This window comes from Pelophylax lessonae (assembly GCF_965119305.1).
Source record: "Pelophylax lessonae genome assembly, chromosome: 4".
In the NCBI taxonomy this organism is placed as follows: Eukaryota; Metazoa; Chordata; class Amphibia; order Anura; family Ranidae; genus Pelophylax; species Pelophylax lessonae.
The window spans coordinates 521,088,071-521,110,447 of NC_138771.1; the positions used below are offsets into that span (position 1 = coordinate 521,088,071).

At 42.4% G+C, this 22,377-nt stretch overlaps 1 protein-coding gene across 2 annotated transcripts in view; it reads left to right on the top strand.

Annotated features, from left to right (window-relative positions):
• The window catches only part of FGD4 (FYVE, RhoGEF and PH domain containing 4), a 256,856-nt gene that overhangs the window by 50,607 nt on the left and 183,872 nt on the right, over window positions 1–22,377 (top strand). Inside the window, exon 1 of one of the 2 annotated variants that reach the window (XM_082255359.1) lies at window positions 20,044–20,152. The exons of the other annotated variant lie outside the window; for it this stretch is intronic. Within the exon in view, the coding sequence (XP_082111485.1) occupies window positions 20,143–20,152 (10 nt within the window). The 5' untranslated portion in view covers window positions 20,044–20,142. Of the gene's footprint in view, window positions 1–20,043; window positions 20,153–22,377 lie in introns of those variants that run through there. 2 annotated transcript variants of the gene reach the window in all.

Sequence of the window (22,377 nt, forward strand, 5' to 3'; positions counted from 1 at the left end):
AAATGTAATTAATTTTGATCTCATCAGATTGTTCTATGCACAGAGAAGTTGTTCAGTAATAAAACTATGAAGTAAATCTTCATAATGTTGGCTGCAGGAACGAATTCATTACCTTCATTTAAAAAAATGAGCATTCATTTCTTTTTTTCTTTTTTAATTTGTAAATTTGGTTGGCTTTTAAAGTGATATTAAAGGCTTTTGTGTGTTGTTAAAAAAAAAAAAAAAAAGTTCTACTTACCTGCTTTGTGCAATGGTTTTACACAAAGCAGCCCCGATCCACCACTTCTCGGGCCCCTGCTGGCGTTCCTAGACCCCCTCTCTCTTGCTAAGTGCCCCCATAGCAAGTTGCTATGGGGGCACTCATGCATGCTCGCTCCCACGCTTCCTCTGTGTGTCTATAAGGCACACAGAACATCACTTGGCCCCGCCCCCTGCTTCCTTCCAGAATGGCTGTGATTGACAGCATCGGTAGCCAATGGCTGCCACTGCTGTCTCAGCCAGCTGGGAGGGAGAAACCCAGAAGAGCGGCTGCTCTTGTGCTCTTTTTTTGTGGAGGGGGGGGGGTCGCTGGGGTGTGTTCTGCACACCGGTTTCTTTAGTCTCATACATAGATTGCATAGAGGTAATAAAAATTAAAAATAAAAAAAGCCTTCAGCCTTTGCAACCACTTTAAAGAGGACTGCTGGCAATTAAAAATGCCCTTTTCCTTCTCAATTTGCAGCTCTGTAACTTTCTGAAAATGCAATGTAATGCATAATGGCTACCTGGAGGTGTTCTGTACACAGAATGTGTACAGAACGCCCCCCAGAAACACAATTTGCTGCAACAAAAATGTTTGGTGAGATACTTTCAATAAGAAATCCACGTCTAAAGGGATGCAGGCCCAGCAGCTTTCCTCATTAGTGCCCTGCAGATGCACAGCTGATTGATAATTAGGAAACCACTACCATTAGACCCACTCAGCACAGGGGCACAGAGGAAGGAACAAAGGGATTTCTTCAGAATAAAAAAGTTTGGTAAAATCCTTGCATAGTGCAGAGATCACCCAGAGAGGATTTTTTTTTTTTCTCAACAAAAGTAGAGTTATGCTTTAGGATTACATAATTCTTTTCTAGCAATTCAGACACTTTTTTACTTTTCTCTGGATTACACTGACATTTCCATTCCTTGTTTCCTCCATATAACCAGCTGTGTACTTGGCACCTTTTTCAAGATTCCTTAATCCGGTAGTGTAGGAGGGATGTAGATAAGGCACAGGGTAATTTATTAATCAGGAGATAAAGTCCATGTTTATATATCTCCTCCTCTCTGACTTTCTAGATACTACTAACAATGTCAGACTGAACAGACAATATATATGAAGAAAACCAGGCTACAGTGGAAGAATCTGAATATTCAGTCTCAGTCCTGGTGCACATATATGCGATGCAGGAACCCTGTGAATCCACTGCGGGTTCCCGCATCGCATTCAACTCGCAGGCAGTTCTCACTGCCATATGCAAAACGCTGGGGGTGTCAATACAATGTTGACACCCCAGATCTTAACACGTCTTCTTTCCAGGTCTGCAGACTCAGGCTGTGTGACTGGCCAGAGCCGCATGACGTCACTCCCGTGCTTGCGAGTGGGAGCCGCTGGTCACGGCACAGGGCTCTGAAGAAACGGCAGGAGTGGCCGTTCCTTCCGAGCCCATGCGCTGATGACGTCATCAACTGCATTTATACAGTAAATATCTCCTAAACTGTGCACGTTTAGGAGATATATACAGTACCTATAGCTAAGCCTTATAATAGGCTTACCCATAGGTACACACAATCGATGAAAGGTTAATTCCACTTTAAGGCCCAACCCCACCCCACCCCAAGCTTTTTATTTTATTTTGGATTGCCTAAGGAAGTGTTAAATAAAACCCCTGTCAGCTTTTTGCCATTTGTGCCCCTGTTTGGGTTTAGATTTTCTAGTTTTTTATTGCTATCTGTGCCTTTCTTCCGCGATTTCCGGAAAGGACATCACAGGCAGACTCAAACCAAATGGTAGGCAGAAGAGGCAGCAGCCTTAGGAGTTTCAGCAGGGCAGGAGTGAGGGGGCAAAAAAGTACAGGACCTGCACCTATGCTGCTGAAAGGACTCAGCTTGAAGAGCAATGATTTCGTACCTGCAGGCTCTTTTGCCAAATGTGGTCTCCCCGGCCAGATCAGTTTTTTTGGTGGTGGTTACTTCTGAGTGACGAGTAGAGAGAGAGGGGTGTGCACAGTGGCACTTGGCAACTAATGTAACCCATGATAAATGCTTAAGGGTCCCTGCCTAAAATTCTCAAGGTCCGATGAGTTGGATGCCACTGGCTAGTGAGGGTGGAGGATGAGGAAAGGGTCCATCCAGACCCAAAACATACTGCAAAAATGAAAGCGATCACCTGGCCACCACACACCCCACCCAGTTTGAGTGGTTAGCTGGTAAAAGCAGCCCCAGCTTGATTCATCCAGACCACAACTCTTTGAAATTGTGGCCTGGATGAATTGAGCTGAGGCTCCGGTTACCTGCTAACCACTTGGGCTGGGTGGGGTGTGCGGTAGCCGCAGTGCCATCTTAAGAGCATTAAAGGGCCCCGGGCAATGCAGTGCACTGGGGCCCTGCCTACACAATCACCCACGAGAATAAAAATGCAAATTATCAATATGGTTTAATTGGTACAGCAGTGCCAGGCTAATGACAGCTTCCAAGTTCGGGAGCTGGGTCCAGTGAACACACACACGGACGGGATTCAGGCTCGACTGTCCTGTGTGTGCCTGTTCCCGTGGAGGCGGACAAACATTCCTGCAGTTGTGGGCTCCCCTTCCACGGCCCAAGTGGCTTGACAGCAGTGCAGGGCCCACAGGCGCTTGCCATCTGCTAAGTTTGGCGGCAGGATGCACACGGGAATCGGGACTAATGCTTGGCTGGGGCTGAGTCACTGAGCAGATGGGGCCCCCTGGGAAAGTGGGGCCCTCGGGCCACTGCCCAGCTTGCCCATTCGATAAGATCGCCCTGGGTGGCCGGGCTATACCTTTCTATTTTTGCATTTTGTAACTAATCCTGTATGACACTGAGAGCTTGGGAAGAAATCGAGTCGAGGATGGCAACAGTGTAATTGAGTGGTGAGCCAGAAAAGATTTATATGTGCCCCAGTGTTGCTGGTATGACAGGTGAAACAGTGTTGGTTTCAATTGACGGGTTGTTTTTTTTTTTTTTTTTTATCTGCATGTCTAACTGCTGGCTAAATTGAGAAAAGTCTTTAGTTCTTTTTTAGTAGGTGGCTGGCCAAATGACAGAGCCGCTAATAGCAGTGGTGACAGCTACATCCAAAGTACTCGGTCACTGCATTTGCAATAGTGGTAGAGCGATCAACGCTGGTTGGGCTGTGTGATCGATCTGCCAGCTGATTGGTTACACAGCCCCACTAGAGCTGATCGATCCACCGCTGTTGTGAGTGCAGTGACCAGGGATTGATGGTGCACCGTGTGAAACTTGCCACAAGGGATCTATGGTAGAGGTGTTGGATGTAAGAGGAGGCAGCAGTGTTGGGGCTGACTGTGAGTCCACTGACAAGACACTGTGGATGTAGTACCTCTGTAAACGAATCGCCTGCCATTTATATCCCACAGCAGCCCTGAGAACCTGAGAGGAGACAGAGGCTCAATGCTGGCTGTAACTCCCACATGGGAAAGCCCATAAATTGGGCTTCAGACTGGGGTGGAGTTACATCCAACATAAACAAAAAAAAAACATGCTTTTTATTAACAAACCAGAATATGGATCGGAACGGGACCAAGTGCCACATGCACCTGATCCTCTAGAGGATTCATTCAATATTTTTATTTATCTTGTGACGATTACTTCTTTAATATCTTAAATTTGACAAAAAAGGGAATCGTTTAGACTCCATTTTCTGCATCTTGATTGAATTATGAAAGTTAATTTGTTGGAAATGAAAAGTAACGAAAAACTTGGTAAATGGAGACAATCTGTTGACCAGCTCTTCTTGCAGAGAAGGATTAGCTGATCAGTTTTAGGTGTCAGTAGACACAGCAGTCATCAAATGGCTATGGGTGTCTTGAAATACATTTACTTGCAGTGAAATTCATGTGTGTAGAAAGGAAAAATGAAAACGTGTGAATAGGCTCCAAATATTTTCACGTCTGATAACAACATGTTTTAAGGGCCTATTCACACTTGTCATCGTTACTCCAGTAAAAAGATTAATTTTACTGCATGAAAATGCATTTAAAGTAGATACAGTATTTTCCAATGTGGTTTGTTAACATATATGCACTGCAGATTAGCCCTCATTCACATTGGAGCTATTTTTCATGCGATTTGACAGGACAAATGGTAGCCTATTGCCGGCAATGGCACAGTTCAAATCGGTGCGACACCGACTTTGCGCGCCGCACCGATTTGCAAAAGTAGTTTTTTTGTTTATTATTTCTGATCATGCGCAGTCTTTCTTTTCAGATTTTTCTTGTATAAAAACAGTACACATTAAGCGAAAAGTGTTAGTTTTGTTACCATACGATAAAAAATTTGGAGTTTGTCCCTTAACGACTTTTCGTACGAAAAGTCGGAATCGAATGTCGAACGTTTTGTACACACTATATGAAAATCGTATGAAAATTCTTTGGACGAAAATGTTCGCCCGATTTTTCTTATAGTGTATATGGGCCTTTACCTGTAAATACTGTGAAAATCTCCTAAACTTGAGATATTCACATCTCCTGCAGCCAGTTACCTCATCATGCAGTATGCCCTGTATTGATTGGAGAGAATTTATGCAGAGAATGCCATGCTGCGATGGTAACGCGCTTGCACGGGAGTGACATAATCTCGGTCAGACCATTCAAATGCCTGGAGTGGGTGAACTCAGAAGGAAGATTGGGCGAAGATTAAAGTGCTGGCACCAATGACCAGTCGGCGCTGAAAGCCGGACCAGATTTATAAGGGGGCAAAAGGGGGAAACTCCCCCGGGCCCCCTCTATCTCACACACACACACACATAATTTTATTTATATATATGTGTGTATAATAAAAAAACTTAATTTCTTTTATTAAATGTATCTTGGGAAGTAACATTTTTCTGGCCATAATCTGTAAAACTCTGGATATATTGTATAGTTTTTTCCAAAAATGAATTTTGGCAGCTCAAGCAAACCACACGTAGAGCACTATGACGGCATGGGTGTGAGCATGTGTGACCTCAGAATGACGACGTGTCATGTATTTTGAAAATGTGAGACTGTCATTGAAAGTGTTAACTAACTCTGTGTGTTATAAAGGCCCCCCAAAGTGAGGTGCCCTGGGCCCCCCAGGTTTAAACCTGGCTCTGGCTGCAGGGCTGTGGTTTAAAGGTAGATCTCTAAGGTCTAGTATGCTGTAATATATTAAAGAGCGGTATTAAACTCAAAAATGTAATATACTGCAGCTTACCAATCCTTCGATGTGGCTGCATTAGTTTTCTTTATTAGGCTTTTTTCTTCCTTTATTTTTACCTGTTTGCCTGACCAATAAGTCTGTTTATATTTCAACTTTTTTTAACAAATGAATCTATCCAGCAAATGTAGCAGTTAGAAAATTGAGATAAACAATTTGGCACTGGCATGGGTGCTTACATTGATCAGCTTTCATTTATGTAAAACCTTTATCCCAAAAGGAAAAAAAAATTGTTGCTGGAGCTGCTTATAGAGTATATGTTTAAATCTGCTAGTCTAACACTACTCTCTTCTCAGACTTACAATGCTGCTGTCCAAAGGTGTCTCTGTTGTTCCCCACCAGTGAAGTTGAGACATCCTAAGATAGATAATGTATTACTGGTCAGATCACCAGGTAAAAATAAAGGAAAAAAATATTTTAAAAAAGCGCAGCTACCTTTTATTCCTTTTTGGTTTTGGGTTTAATACAACTTTAAAGCATAACTCCATTTTTGTTGAGAAAAAAAACATTCCCCTCTGGGTGATCTCTGTACATTGCAAGGATTTTAACAAACTTTGTTGCAGATTCCTACCTTTTTATTATTCTGAAGAAATCATAGTTTGTGCCTTGTGTACTGAGTGGGTCTAATGGGAGTGATTTCATAATTATCTATCAGCTGTGGCAGCTGCAGAGCACTAATGAGGGAAGCTGCAGGGCCTGCATCCCTTTAGACGTGTTCCTATTGGGAGTATTTCACCAAAAATGACATTTTTGTTGCAGGGGATGCCAGAAATCTGACTTGTATCTTAGGCAGACTTCTGGGAAAATTGGTGAGCCAATCACACAAGCAGGAAATGATGTTTCTGGGGTGTGGTCAGTATACATTCTGTGTACAGAACAGCTCCAGGTGGCCATATTGCATTGCATTTGCAGAAAATTACAACAGCTGCAGATTGAAAAGGAAAAGTAATTTTTAATAACGTTCAATTACAATATGACTTGTGTCGCAATTGTATATGCTATATTATTTTTTCTTTATATGCTATCGCCCCCCCCCCCCCCCAGGAAAGAGAGTTACCCTTTTGAATGTTTCTTCTTGACTTTAGATACTTTTAATTTTTAAGCAATTCCCTCTTCCCACCAGCAGGTGGCAGCATTACAGCTGGGATTATTCTACAAAGATCACATGTTTTAATTCTATATATTATAATCTAGTTAATGTGTTACACATTTCCTTTTAGTTGTTTTCTGTGCTTAATCACACTGGTGGTTATTTCAGGATGTTTAATTAGTGCATGATCTACTATGTAAATTAGGAAAATCTGCTTCGAGGGAAGGGGTCATGACGCTAAGGCGCCAGATTTCATACACTATTCTCTAGGGCTCCCCCCCCCCCCCCCCCCGCTTTTCTGCAAATTTTAATTATTTTTATTATTAAACATTTCTGTGGTATAACTTTTGTCGCAGGAAACCAAAAACCAGTGTTTTTGACTCTGCGTGTCACTTTTTTGGATTACAACTTGTAGATACAGCATTGTAATAAAAAAAAAAAATAAAAAACAGCCAGTGTTTCTTTAATGTTCCAATAAATTCCATGTATCATCAATACTGTACTAACCTAATTTTCAAAAAAATAAAAAAAAAATAATAATTTTGACTTGCCCCATGCACCTATTGCATATAGGTTCAAGGCTAATTGTTTTATTTGAACTTCTAAGCCTCTTTATTGACTCAAATCAATTATTACAAAAAGCATTTAAAGAATGTGTATGATAACTGCAGCTGTAACAGAATTACAAGTTCTTACCTGCTTCTGGTCTCACAATACTGAGATGGTGGCACTACAGCAACAACTTTGGGCTGAAAGCCTAATTTCAGCTTTCTACCTCCGTCCTGACTAATATTGTACACAACAGTACACATTTTATTGCACCGATCAAATGGGAGCTTCCTCTTACAATATACAAATCTCTATTTAATATAGAAAACCTCATATAGAAATACAAACCTGTAAAAAAAAAAAAATAAAAAAAAAATAAAAATGAATAGACCATTAAACAATCTAGAAACAAAATGAGCTTTATTCCATAGATTTCGCGAGCAGTACTTTTTATTCTGCCACTAGATGTCCTCAGTCTGGTGGCTAATATTATTCTAATCATTTGATCATCCTGGACCTGCTCCAACTGTTGCTGGACAGTGAAAGCAGAGGCAGAACAGTGATGAGCTCCTATCTGTCACTTTGCCTCCAGGGAGATTTCACTTCACTTCCTGTCCTGTAGACACAACAGGAAGAATGGAGAAATCACATCCTAAACAGTTTGTACCAGAACAAGTTTCCCCATTGGAAGATTTTTCTATTTTCCTTCAAATTCAGTCCCAGTGATGATGATCACAAAGCAGGAATCTCTCTTGCTGGGAGCAGAGCAAAGCTCCATCCAAAAAATAATAATAATAATAATGGATAGATAGCCCGTTTTAGTAATAAAATAACACAGCCAGCTTTTGTGGCAATATTCAGCTTCAATTTCTCCTAGAGTACCTTTTCCTGCTCCTAGATGTCCTCAGTCTGATGGTCCGCATCATTCCACCCACTTCCTCTGAGCCCAGGTCATCCTGGACCCGCTCCAGCCTGTGACTGAATAGTGAGAGGAAAAGCAGTACAATGATGAGCTCATCTTTTTGTCACTGTCCTCTCCTCCTATCAGCATTCTTGTCGGCACTTGAACCAATAGGTTCCTTGTGCTGCTTCTCCCTCCCTCAGTCTGGTCTCTGCTGCACCGAGGCTGCACAAGGCTGACACCAGGTCAAATTCAGGTACAGTAAAACCTTGGATTTTTGAGCATAATTCGTTCCGGAAACGCTTGTAATCCAAAGCACTCGTATATCAAAGCAAATTTCCCCATAAGAAATAATGGAAACTCTGGTGATTTGTTCTACAACCATTTATTCATAAGTCTTTCAGTTTATAGTCCATATAAAAAGATGATTGCAATGTGATAGGTTGTGTAACTATAAAATGTCCATCTACAAATGGCGCCTCCACAAGGGGATTAGAAGCAAAATCCAGCAGGAGCTACAGAGTATAAAAGAGAAGAGAGGAGCCTCTAAAGTGTAGCAATATGGTTACATTTAATGAAGGTTCAATATTTAGCAACTCACGTGGTTGATGATTAAAAAAGGCACATCTAAGTATGCAGGCATCTGGGGTAAAGCTGTCCACATTGACTGTCCTCCTCCCCGCCTGCTCTAAGCTCTGTCAGTCCGCAGTCATGAAGACTACCCTGCCGTAGAGCGATCTGAAAGCGAGGCTAGAAGCACTCGTGGAGCGCAATGTGGAAGGGATGACGTCGATGGCAGTGTGGAGGATGGTCTATGTGGACAGCTTTACCCCGGATGCCTGCATAATTAGATGTACCTCTTTTAATTATCAACCATTTGAGTTGTGAAATGTTGTACCTTCATTAACTACTTACCGACCGCCCGCCGTCGATTTATGTCGGTACTTTGACGCTAAATACCAGGGTTATGGCAGCAGATAGCTGCCATAACCCCGGTATTTTTTTGAAACGTCAGGCAGTCCTCTTTCAGATAAGGGTGGTCCGAGTGGTGGATTCACCACGGGATCACCCTTACGGTACGGTGGAAGAGATGCCCCCCACGCTGCATCCCGGTCGTTTTCCCCACTTACCGGATCCGCCAGCAGCGGGGACAACAACCCGGTCTGCGCTCCTCACAGACAGGAAGTCGAGTGAGGGCAAGATGGCCCCCACTCGACTCTGTGGTCTTGGAGGACCGGAGCAACATCAAACGTCGTCTCCTAGCAACCGGTTTAAAGAGACAAATTTTTTTGTCAGCAATTTTTTTTTTTTTATCGTTTTTTTAGTGTAGATGTGAGATCTGAGGTCTTTTTGACCCCAGATCTCACATTAAAGAGGTCCTGACATGCCTATTTCTATTACAAGGGATGTTTACATTCCTTGTAATAGTAATAAAAATGATCAAAAAAATAAAAATACTGTAAAAATCAAAAAATAATAAATAAAAGAAATAGGAAAAAAAGTAAGCTCGCGTGCAGAAGCGAACGCATACGCAAGTCCCGCCCACATATGTAAACAGTATTCAAACTACACATGTGAGGTATCGCCACGATCTTTAGAGTGAGAGCAATAATTCGAGCCCTAGACCTCCTCTGTAACTCTAAGCTGGTAACCTGTAGAAATTTTTAAAGTGTCGCCTATGGGGATTTTTAAGTACCAATGTTTGTCACCATTCCACGTGCATGCACAATTTTGAAGCAAGACATGTTGGGTATCCATTTACTCATTATAGAAAAAAATTGGGCTAACTTTACTGTTTTCTTATTTTTTAATTTAAAAAAGTGAATTTTTTCCAAATTGCGTTTGGAAGACCGCTGCGCAAATACGGTGTGATAAAAAATATTGCAACGATCTCCATTTTAATCTCTAGGGTCTTTGCTAAAAAAATATATAATGTTTGGGAGTTCTAAGTAGTTTTCTAGCAAAAAAAACTGTTTATAACTTATAAACAACAAGTGTCAGAAATAGGCCCGGCCCTTAAGTGGTTAAATGTGACTATGTTGCTACACTTAGAGGCGCCTCTGTTCTCTTTTGTACTCTTGACGCTACTTTTATCAAGACATCACTTGTTTATCAAGTCAAAATTTTATTTAAAAAATGTTGCTTGTCCTGCAAAACGCTCTTAAACCAAGTTACTCTCAATCCAAGGTTTGAGGCCCCGTTCACATAGGGGCGATCCGACTTAGAGGGGCGACCTCCGAGGTCGCGGTGCGAGCAGCGCACCGCGACCTCGGAGCGGCCGCCACGGACTTCATAACATTGAAGTCTATGGCGGTCGCCTCCGGGTCGCCCCAAAGAAGCTCCGGACCCTTTTTCTAAGTCGGAGCGACTTGTGTCGCTCCTATTAGAACGGGTCCGCAGCTTCCCTATGGAAGGCGACCTACGGCGACCTGTGAGGCGACCAGGGGGCTTACTGTACTTGTATTTATAAAATCCAGTTGATGACATTCTGATTGTTATCATTCTTGTCCTAATATCAGTCTTGAGTTCAGCTCTCAAAGAAGACTTTGATGTAAACTGTAAGAGTGACTCAAGATACAGATACTGTACTTTCCCTTTAAGTACACTTGGAAGGACTTCTAGAAATTTTTTGAAGTGAATCATTTTTCTGATCTATGGCGATTCTGAGATCATTGTCCGCCTCTCCAGAGATAATTCCTCCTGACGTTAATTCACATTTATTGATTTTTTATCTCTGGCTGAATAATAAAAGCCGGGGTCATCCCTGCTTAGATGTGTCATCGTAATGTCCATTTTGTAGCCTTAATAAAGAAGATTCAAGTGCTTTATTGTAGTGGTGCCCCCCCCCCCCCCCCACCTGGTCGCTTTGTGCCCCCAGAACTTACGGCTACTTTAGCAGTGTGCTGCTCACACGGAGTTAACTAAGACGCCACCTTAAAAGGAATCTTATTTTTCCTTCTTCAGCCTTCCTCCTTCTAATTCACTGTGACAGATGAATGGGACAGACCCCCAGCTCCCAGAATTGTCATGTGGGTCACACAGGAGGATTGTGGGAAGGCTGACCTAGTGCCTTTCTTAATGACACACAAGCTGTGGAATAAATCTCAGCACTGCGGCAGTCCTTTAAAGTGCATTTCCACTTTTGCAGCCAACTTGAGATAACCCCCTACTTTAGATTTGTTACATCTTTGAAATCCCATACCTTAAAAATATATAAAGATTTTGTTTAGCATTTTACTTGATTTTTAATGAAAAATCCCACCTTTTTACTGAAAAAGTTCCATGTAATGTTAAGCAAAAGACTGAAGTTATGTTTACCATAATTAACCCTGTCTTTACTGTGCTGGCAAATCTCATTATCCTGGGTAAATTAGTGTGCATACTGCCTGCCCTGGCAAATGGATACAAATGTCAAGGCATTGTGTGTTAATGCGCTTTAAAAAATAAAACCGTCCCTCGTTTTGTCACCCAACTGCAAATGGCATTCTGAAAAACAGAATACAGGGTCACCCTATGTAAAAACCTGCTTCTAGGTAAAAAATATTTTTATCATTTTTATTTGTGGCGTGTGAATGAGGACATGTAACAAACGTGAGAGTTTCTTATATATTGCTACATTCTCGTCAAAAGTTATATTTTGTTACATTCCTTTCACATTTTTTTTTAACACTTTTGCTGTGTTCTGGTTTTTCTGGCTTTTCTCATGCATGGGGTTTTAATGCTAAAGGGAAGTTTTTAGAAGTCTCCACGCATGCCCCTTGGACCTTAGACTGAAATTCAGCTAGCCTAGGAGTCTTGCACAGTTGAACAGGCTCCTCACAGCACACTGCTTGTCCCACCAGCCATGACCTGCAAACATTGCATAAAGAATCAAAGAGACCCAGTGATGACACCACATGGTCAAAAATGAGGTAGGTAAGGAAAATTGCCTTTTAAAGCTAATTTTTGGTTGATGAAGGGGAAGAGGAACCAGGAAAGGCTAATTCTAAACTGATAAATGTCAAGATTTAACCAAACTTTAGTCTGCAGATTTGCCCCTGCCTCACCCCCTCCCTCTCCCCTTTTTCCTCTCTCTCCCCCTTTTTCCTCCCTCTCCCCCTTTTTCCTCCCTCTCCCCCTTTTTCCTCCCTCTCCCCCTTTTTCCTCCCTCTCCCCCTTTTCCTCCCTCTCTCCCTTTTCCTCCCTCTCTCCCTTTTCCTTCCTCTCTCCCTTTTCCTCCCTCTCTCCCTTTTCCTCCCTCTCTCCCTTTTCCTCCCTCTCTCCCTTTTCCTCCCTCTCTCCCTTTTCCTCCCTCTCTCCCTTTTCCTCCCTCTCACCCCTTTTCCTCCCTCTCCCTTTCCCTCCCTCCCTCTCCCCCTTTCCCTCCCCTCTCCCCCTTTCCCCCTTTCCCTCCCACTTTCCCTCCCTCCCCCTCCCCCCCTTCTCTCTCTCTCTCTCTCTCTCTCCTCCTCCCCCCTCTTTCTCTCTTTCCCCCTTTTTCTCTCTCCCCCCCCCCCTCTCTCTCTCTCTCTCTCTCTCTCTCTCTCTCTCCCCCCTCTTTCTTTCTCTTCCCCTCTTTCGCTCTCTCTCTCTCCCCCCTCCCCCCTCTTTCTCTCTCTCTCTCCCCCTCTTTCTCTCTCTCTCCCCCCCTTTCGCTCTCTCTCTCCCCCCCCTCTTTATCCCTCCCCCCTTTTTTCCCTCTCCCCCCTTTTTTTCCCTCCTCATTTTTCTGCTATTTGCGTTAAATACTTTTTTTGAAAGTCTTCCAGCCAGTCACATGACTTTGCAGGATCTACCTTCCTCACCTCTTTGGGCTGGGTGGTTGTTAGTGAGGCAGAGAGAGGCACATACATGATGATATCAGCAAACCTCTTTGCAGCAGTACAGTGTAAATGAAGGGCTTGGTTGTGATGCCCCCTCAGGAGGCAGGGCAATGACAGCCCTGTGTTCATAAAAGAGTCCTCAGTCATGCTGGGCATGATTCAGCCCACAGGACAAAAGTCTGAGGGCATCTTGTTGCTGAAAAAGGTACTGCAGGGAAAAACTCTAGATACAGTATAAGGTGGGTATTGTGGCAGGAAACATTTTACAAAAAAAAAAAAAAAAAAATCGCCTGGAGTTGAGCTTTTACTCTAAACTCGTCTAAACAATAACCCCCCCCCCCCCTAAATTAATACTAAAGAAACCCGACAGTTGCTTAAAAAAAAGAAAACATATTCATACTAACACTGCTAGCAAGAAAGAAAATGATAAAAGGTAAAAAAAAAAAATGGATTCTTCAGTATCAGCCAGTAATAAAACAATTTTACAGAGGGAACTCAGAAAAAAACTGCTGTGCTAATGTTAGCGATAGACTGCAACATGCATAACTTTTCTTCTTTTTGCCCCTAGTTCCACTTTAAGTCCTTGATTGGCTTAATAGGTTATCCATATTACTTAGGTTATCCATATTGCCCAGGGTATAGGTTGTGCTACAGCAGCACACTATCACAATAAGAAGGCTATATTATACTATTCAAGAACAATCCGGTTGTATCACATAAGAGCTCCCCCCGAGCCCTTATCATTGTATTAATAATTGCAGAAGGTGTTTCACAGCATTCAGACTGTTAACAGGAAGTAAAGTTTAGAAATAAGTCCAATTCAGCAAAACAAGAAGAAAAAAAGCATTTACTGTACAGCGCTGGGATATTTCAGGGTTTCTCAAATCCTTTTTTTGTCATATGGAAGCCGTTGTGAAGAAGGAAGAGCGACACGGTTGTGAAACCTGGGGGAAAGCAGCAGCAATTTCCAGCCTCAGGACTGAGCTGTAAGTGTCTTAGCTTTTAAAGAAACCTGGGCCTGCTTTTGCTGACCTCGGGAATGCCAGGCTCAAATATTGAAGAAAATGTTTTATGATGGCAGCCAAGAAATGTAGCATTTTTTGAAAGGAGGGGTCAGCAATGACATTCTTTTAAAGTTTCTGGAGTATGAAAGTGTATTTTTTTGCTGTATTTGTCCCAGCTAGGTGCAATTCATCCTCTCAAAGTGTCACAAATACAGAAGGTGATGGAGAATTCAAAATGTTGAGTTGTCACCAGAACAGGTGAAAGGAAATCTTCCATTGTGGAGACCCATTTTGGTGGCAACTGCACTATTCAAACCTGTGCAATACATGACTGGAGCAATACCATTATTGTTTATAGGGCCCTTTACAGCTATGCAATGTGTCTCTGTGCAACTTAGGAAAAAGCACAACATATTATTTTTTGACCTCATATACTTCAATGGGAGCACATGAAAAAAGGAATCGCTACATAAAAATGCAGTTGCATGTAAGTCTTCAAAATTCCCATTTTGCTTTGATAGGATTTCCTCTTGTAGCTTTGAGACAGGAAATAATTCAAGTCTCCCCAATGGGACACCGTCATCCAAAAAAATGATAGCAGAAGATACCTGGTGTAATTATAGACTACTGGAGTGCCAACATCCTAGAAATAGTTTATTCAAAAACTGTTTCATGCATGTATGGGACTTTCTTGGCACCAAATATAATTAAAAAATAAAAAATCTATAAAAACATTTTATTACATCTTTTTAAAAAAAAAACATAAAACCATATCTCAAAACATGCACTGGAGGCTTCTACCGTGTAGCAGTGGCTGGGCTTCGGGTGCATCAGAGACCACTGGAAGAGCAGCAGTGGCTGGTAAGGAGATGGAGACCAGGCTGGGGTTCAATGGATGCTTAAACTGTGGGGGCAGCAGTGGCTGGGCTGCCAATGCAGCATAGACCAGGATGGGGTGTAGCAGAGTATAGGCTGTTGGTCAGCAATGGCTGGGCTATCGATACAGCGGAGACCAAGATGGGGTGTAGCAGAGTTAAGGCTATGGGTACAGCCGTGGCTGGGCTATGGATGCTGTTGAGACCAAGTTCAGGGGGTGTTTAGATACTATTCAAGTATTCTGAGCAGGTACCGCTTGTCCCACTCAAGTTTAAATAGGAGTAATTGTCATGGGACACAGTCCTGTCATTGATGTAAAACCCTAAAATGCATGCAGAAGATTGAGTAGGTGTTAGAGCATGGAAGGTAAATAACTGATGCGGGTCAAGGGTTCCCACTATCTGTATTGTAACTGTATTGTCTGCCCCATGTTGTAAACCGCAAAAACGTCCCCAGCGCTAACCTATGTGAAAAACACTGTACACTGTCCCAAACCAATCCGGTGCAGCCGTCAGTTAGTACATGAAATGACTATCCAACATGCAACCAGTGTGGATAGCGCTATACGGATATAGGTAATATCATAAAGACCTCCACAATTGTAGATAGCCAGTGATACGTTTTTATTGAACAAAAAGTATTGCTATGAGGTAAAATAACAATACCAAGCCGGCATGGACAGATGGAACTGGGACAATGTCTGCTGAGTCCGGTGAATGGGATGGGAAAGACCACTGGAGTGTGGTAACCAGCCGCTGTGTAGAGACACAGGCGTTCAGGAGCCAAGCCGGAAACCGCCGGCGCTCCTGTGTGACTTGATCGTAACTTAGGACCAGAAGTGCCATGCCTGGAACAGGAAGCCAATCCAACCAGCCTGGAATGCAAGGGGAGAGCTTTGCTGTGATGGTGTGTTTCGCATGCATGCGCTTTCTCAAGTCTTGTCATGTGACTTGAGAAAGTGCATGCGCGCGGAACATGTCCTAACGGCCAAACTCTTCCCTTGAGTCCCAGGCTCGTTGGATTGGCTTTCTGTTCCGGACATGGCACTTCTGGTCCTGAGTTTCTGAGTTATGATCACGTCACACAGGAGCATGACAGGTTCCGGCTTGGCTCCTTAACACCCGTGTCTGTACACAGCGGCTGGTTACCACACTCCCAGTGGTCTTTCCCATCCCATTCACCGGACTCGGGAGACATTGTCCCAGTTCCATCTGTCCATGTCGGCTTGGTATCGTTATTTTAACCTCAAATCAATACTTATCTCTCAGACTTATCACAGGCTTTCTACAATTGTGGCGGTCTTTGAGATATTACCTATATCTGGATAGCGCTGTCTACACTGGTTCCTCATGTTGTAAAGCGTTGCACAAATAGTTGGCGCTATATAAATCCTGTATAATAATAATAATAATATTCATAATCTGTTGGAGTTTTAACTTGGTTTTAGAATTTAGACTAATGTGCTTCACTGGCAGTTGGAAATATGTACACTACTTGAGAATCTATGACCGATTAAGATGCCAGGAATTTATTCATCCCAGAGACGCCAACCATAATAGATGGGCAACTCAGTGCTGATGTGCAGTGGCTTGAATGAAGTATCACTATGTGACCCTTCAAATAAAGTTGAAAAAGGAAGCAATGCACTGAAATGTCTCACAATGCAGGCTAATGATACTGTAGCCTTTTACTTTCAGTTGCGTTGTGTTAACATGCATATTGGTTGCATTTATTGCAATGCACTGCAACATACATGCATACAACATTAGTGTGAAAAAGGCAAATGGAAAACCATTATTTTTTATGGGACCTGAGTTGATCAGCTCGGAAAAATGCAGGTTACTGCCCATGGTGTGAATGACCCCCTTATGGCGGAGTTTTGAATATCTTTTTCCCTTTTGTGGGTTTTTATTTATTTATTTTTTAGGATTTCTTTTTTGTATTTTATTTGATTCACTTTGGTTTTCGAATGGGTTAATGGTAAACAAATTCAGATTTAAAGATTATACCATGCTGCTTCAGGCATGTGGTTTAGCTGAGTCAAAGCTCGCCAAAAGATTTACTTACAAAAGGACCCTTTCAGGAAAGTGAGAGGCCTTTTTTTTCTTCTAGGATAAAGTGAAATTTTCCAGCTCTGAGAAAATTTCCTGTCACTTAAATAAATTAGGAAGTGCGGGCCGGTTTCTGTAGGAGAACAAGTGCAACATGCTTTGATCTCGTGTTACATATACCAGTCACTGTGTGACAGTGTATGTACTAAGTATTTTGTTACCATTCTACATGTTTATATGGAAATATTTAAATCTACGAAGGTCTCATAAATATTTCAGCTAATGGTGGACTGGGAAACTTTTCTCTCTATTGATATAAATGCACCTTTTTTGTGGGTTTTATTTAGCCTAGGAAAGTATTAGCCTTGGCCCACATCAATGCATGTCAGGAATGCAAGCAGAAATGTCCACTTTCCTGACATGCACAGGAACACACAGCTCTGTAGCAGAGGCGCATGATTGCCATTCATTTATAATGGCATCCCCATGCATCTGCAAATGTGTGTGCAAACTTTAGGGTGGCGCAGCACAATGCAGTTCAGTGCTGCATGATTTTTCAAAAGGATCAGGGACTTCTTTCCCCACGTTTCTTGTGAGTGGGGGAGCCCATTGAAATAAATGGACTGCCCTACACATGATGCGCAAAACCACATGCGCGCTAGGTCGCACCATACTGTGAACCTAGCCTTCGATATTTACTTGGGTTTATATTGCTTTCTGTGTCCCCTGTAGGGTGTTTAACTATCTTTGTCCTGGTGACCAGAGAAAAATTAAGCAATGGGAAATCTAAAATTTTCACAAGTTCACCAGAACAGGAGGTTAGGGCAAATCTTTTAATATGGACACCTATTCCAAAAACAGCTGTCTGAAAGGACTCCATCACCTGATATGTAGAATTTGGTATTGAATACATAACTACATTGTTTTTTATATTTTTCTGGTGCTTTAAGGATGCAAAATACTGATATTGGTCATTCTGTGGATACTTTTTTGTTGAGCCTGGTGAAATTGTCTCAAAGGAAAAGAAGTGAAGAAAAAATTGCCAAATGAGGACATGGGCAGAAGTAAAACCTGGTGGGATTTTAACTGTACGCCACTCTACCGAAAACCACAAAAACATTTTTTTTTGCCTAAGTTGGATTTTAGCTCTGACTTTGCTTGCCACGTGCTCATTCCAAGTCAGTTACTCAGAGCGTGTTCAAGCCATAAACGGGAGGCTAGCATTGTCAATGGTGGTTTACATGCATTACCCAATTTCCTTCAAATCTGAAAAACATGGACATTCCAAGGAAAACCTTCAAAATTATTATTGTACCTAAAAATCCAGGCCAATTGACAACTATACAATTGGCAGTGTAGCCACAAATGGAAATCCTTACAAGCATGTCTTTGGGATTGTAGTGGACCTAAAGTGGAACTCCAGCTGATCCTCTCATCCCCACCTTCCCTCTTTCTATAAAGTTCTCTCCACCACCACCACTTTTCTTTTTAAATGCTGTATGGTGTTGTGGTGCTTTAACTCTGTAACCTTTGGCAAGTCTGACTTCATGGGTCTTTCTTCCTCTTTTGTGGCAGCGGTGGATGGTCCTTCCTCGTGGACCGAGGAGTGCTCACTGAAAGGGTAACTTCACTTTTGTGGGGAAAAAAATAGCAAATAAAGAAAAAACAATATAGTGTATACAATTGCAACACAAGTCCTATTGTTGTTGAATTTTATCAAAAACGACCTTTCCCTTTCAATCTGCAGCCGCTGTCGTTTTCTGAAAATACAATGCAATATGCCTACCTGAAGTTGTTCTGTACACAAACATAATTTCCTGCTTGTGTGATTTGACTCACCAATTTTCCCAGAAGTCTGCCTAAGATACAAGTCCGATTTCAGGCATCCCCTGGAACAAAAATTTGATTTTTGTGAGATATTCCTAATAGGAACACGTCTAAAGGGATGAAGGCCCAGCAGATTTCCTCATTAGTGCTCTGCAGCTGCACAGCTATGTGATAATTATGAAACCACTCCCATTAGACCCACTTAGCACAGGAGCACAGAGGAACAAACAGGGATTTTTTTTCAGAATAACAAAAGGTAGGAATGTGCAACAAAGGTTGTTATAATCCTTGCAATGTACAGAGATCACCCAGAGGGGAATGTTTTTTTCTCAACAAAAGTGGAGTTAGACCTTAATGATGTTTCAGGAATGTTGTAATCTCAGGTCGGCAAGATGACCCTCCACAAAGGGGTGTGTACATGATAGCCTGGGTTTACAGAAAGTGGGCTGAATAAGCAGTTATAGAAAGTGGAGGAAGAGGGTAAGTTGTCCTTACAGACCTTTATTTAAAGTAGAACTGTAGACAAACCTTTTGGGTAGACTAAGAGAGGATTATAACCCTTGTAAGGTTTATCTTTGCCATCATTGTCCCATTGGGGATATTTACCTTCACTTCCTGTCCCATGGCCAAAACAAGAATGGAGGAGGAATCCCTGCAAAAAATGGGAATCTCTTAGGAATCTCCAGGTCACTATAACTAGTGTCCCCATAGGAAGATTTCACTTTATTACTTTTATGGGGACAACCCAAAATGTGGGATTTTCTTTTACTTATAATGATAATGGTAAACAGGAGAAATTGAGAGGGTGAATCACTAACGGGGACCAGTGTTCTAATCCCTCTCCCCTCTATCCAAAACTAAAAAAAAACAAGGTTTGCCTTTAGTTATACTTTATTGCAGAGGGGGTATTTAGGGGAAAAAAATGTAGTTCTCCCCGAAGGGCCTGTTTACACCAGATGCATAGGGCTTTGCTGGGCATCAACACAGTGCCAAATGGCCGCCATAGCAGAAAGCCTTATTTTTTGTTATGTTAGTTCACATCACCATAGCTATACTGCTAAGTGCTATTTTATAGTGCATCAGCACCCCTACCTTCGCATTGCACACCAGTGGGCATGTGTTTCTTTTTTTTTTTTTTCATTTTGTGACTGTCTCCTTTAAAAGTTGCACAGAATCTTGTTTCCTAATACATTTTTTAAAAAATACAGTTTGTGCTGCAAAAACTGACTAAAAAAAGGAAGCAAACAAAGTTGGCCTTGCTATTCTGTTTGCAGTGGAACCTTCGCTGCTGCATTCACCTACAGTGTGTGGCGGGCGAACGGCGAGGAAACTGGAAAGCTAGTGGACTTAAAACAATCCAGAAGAGTGAGTCCGAACGACAATTTCCTTCTTGTTTTGAAATACTCTTGCATGTTTCCTGTGGTTGCAAATTGCTCGCAGCTTTACAAAATATACAGCATTTCCTATCTAGGTAGAAGAGCCTCTGTATAGAGACACTGGTCTCTGAAGTGGTATATTTCGGAGACGGGACCCTGGCAGAGTGCCCTGTAGAGATGTAGGTCTACCCGAAGACGAGCAGCACATGGGGGGGTGTGAGTACCACGGAGTTTATCTGTTTTCAATTATTCATGTCGGATTTCAATTGAAGTTACATTACACCCACCAGTTCCTCTGTGCTCATCTATTTTCTTTTTCATTCTCTGTGTCTTTAGTGTGGTCAGGCCCTTATGATGATGGCTTGGTGTATGTGTTATTATTAGAATGGTATGTTGGTTTTTATTAATAGTTGATTATTTTGGAACTTTTGTACCCTTTTGTCTACGGAGGTTCTTATTTATGCAGGTTTTTGTATAGCTAGCGCTAATTAGAGGAACCCCTTCGCCAAGTTAAAAAAACTGCAGGCAAAAGCACAAAAGATAAAATATTTAAATGCTTGCTTGGAGCATTTTTCTTTTCCATAAATTATTTTTATTCACTTACATTGTGCCTTTGAACTTGCTGGAAAAGGGATTACCCCAGGAAAAGTCAATTTTGGGACAGATTACCATCTTTTTTCCACATAACTCTGTTGTGAATCCTCCCTCTCCTGCTCCATTGTATGCAAAGGGGTCGGCAAGGAGTGTAGAGCATTAAAGCGGTTGTAAACCCAAAAAACAAACAAAACAAAAAAAAAACCTGCAAGACAAAGGCATAATGAGCTAGTATGCATCGCATACTAGCTCATTATGTATTACTTACCTTAGAACGAAGCCCCGACACGGACCCCCGGACACCGCTGCGGGTGCTGCCATGATCCCTCGGTGACTCTTCCGTGTTCGGCGGCTCCGGCGCTGTGATTGGCCGGTGACGTCACTTTCCGGCCACCTCCCGGCAAGGAAAGCTGAAGGTCCCCCCGGACCTTCAGAGCGCATGCGCCACTCGCGCAAGCGGCTGCATGCACTGCAAATATCTCCTAAACCCTTAATTGTACCTAAAATTAAGCCTTATTATAGGCTTACCTGTAGTTAAAAATGTCAAAAAGCAGGATACTACCGCTTTAACCAGGGAACTAGCCAGATTTCTTTTTCACAGGCTTTAGAGCCAATCATTTATTTATAACAGGCTTTTATATAGCACCAACAATTTATGCAGATCTTTACATTTACATCTGTGTTTACAGTCTAAGGTTCCTACATATATACAAACTGAGGACAATATACAGTACAGCTGGAAAGTGTTCAGTGCTTAATTTTTTCCACATTTTGTTATGTTATAGCCTTATTCCAAAAATGATTAAATTCATTGTTTTCCTCCAAAATTCTACAAATAATACCCCAGAATGACAACGTGAAAGAAGTTTGTTTGAAATCTTTGCAAATATATTAAAAATGAAAAACTACAAAAATCCCATGTACATAAGTTCACAGCCTTTGCTCAATACTTTGTTGAAGCACCTTTGGCACCAATTATAGCCTCAAGTCTTTTTGAGTATGATGCTACAAGCTTGGCCCACCCATTTTTGGGTGGTTCCTTCCATTCTTCTTTGCAGGACCTCTCAAGCTCCATCAGATTGGATGGGGAGTGTCAGTGCACAGCCATTTTCAGATCTCTCCAGAGATGTTCAGTCGGGTTCATGTCTGGGTTCTGGCTGGGCCACTCAAGGATATTTACAGAGTTGGCCCGTAGCCACTCCTTTGTTATCTTGACTGTGTGCTTAGAGTCGTTGTCCTGTTGGAAGATGGACCTTCGCCTCAGTCTGAAGTCCAGAGCACTCTGGAGCAGGTTTTCATCAAGGATGTCTCTGTACATTGCTGCATTCATCTTTCCCTCAATCCTGACTAGACTCCCAGTTCCTGCTGCTGAAAACCATCCCCATAGCATGATGCTGACACCACCATGCTTCACTGTAGGGCTAGTATTGGTCAGGGGAGGAGCAGTGCCTGGTTTCCTCTAGACATGATGCTTGCCATTCAGGCCAAAGAGTTCAATCTTAGTTTCACCAGACCAGAGAATTTCTGTCTTGCCACTCTACCATGCAAGCCTGATTGGTGGAGTGCTGCAGAGATGGTTGTTCTTCTGGAAGGTTCTCCTCTCCCCACAGAGAAATGCTGGAGCTCTGTCAGAGTGACCATCAGGTTCTTGGTAACATCCCTGACTAAGGCGCTTCTCTCCTGATCACTTAGTTTGGTCGGGCAGCCGCTCAAGGAGCAGTCGTGGTGGTTCCAAACTTCTTCCACTGTGAGGCCACTGTACTCATTGGGACCTTAAAAGCTGCAGAAATGTTTCTGTACCATTCCCCAGATCTGTGCCACAATACATTCCTGTCCCAGAGGTCTAC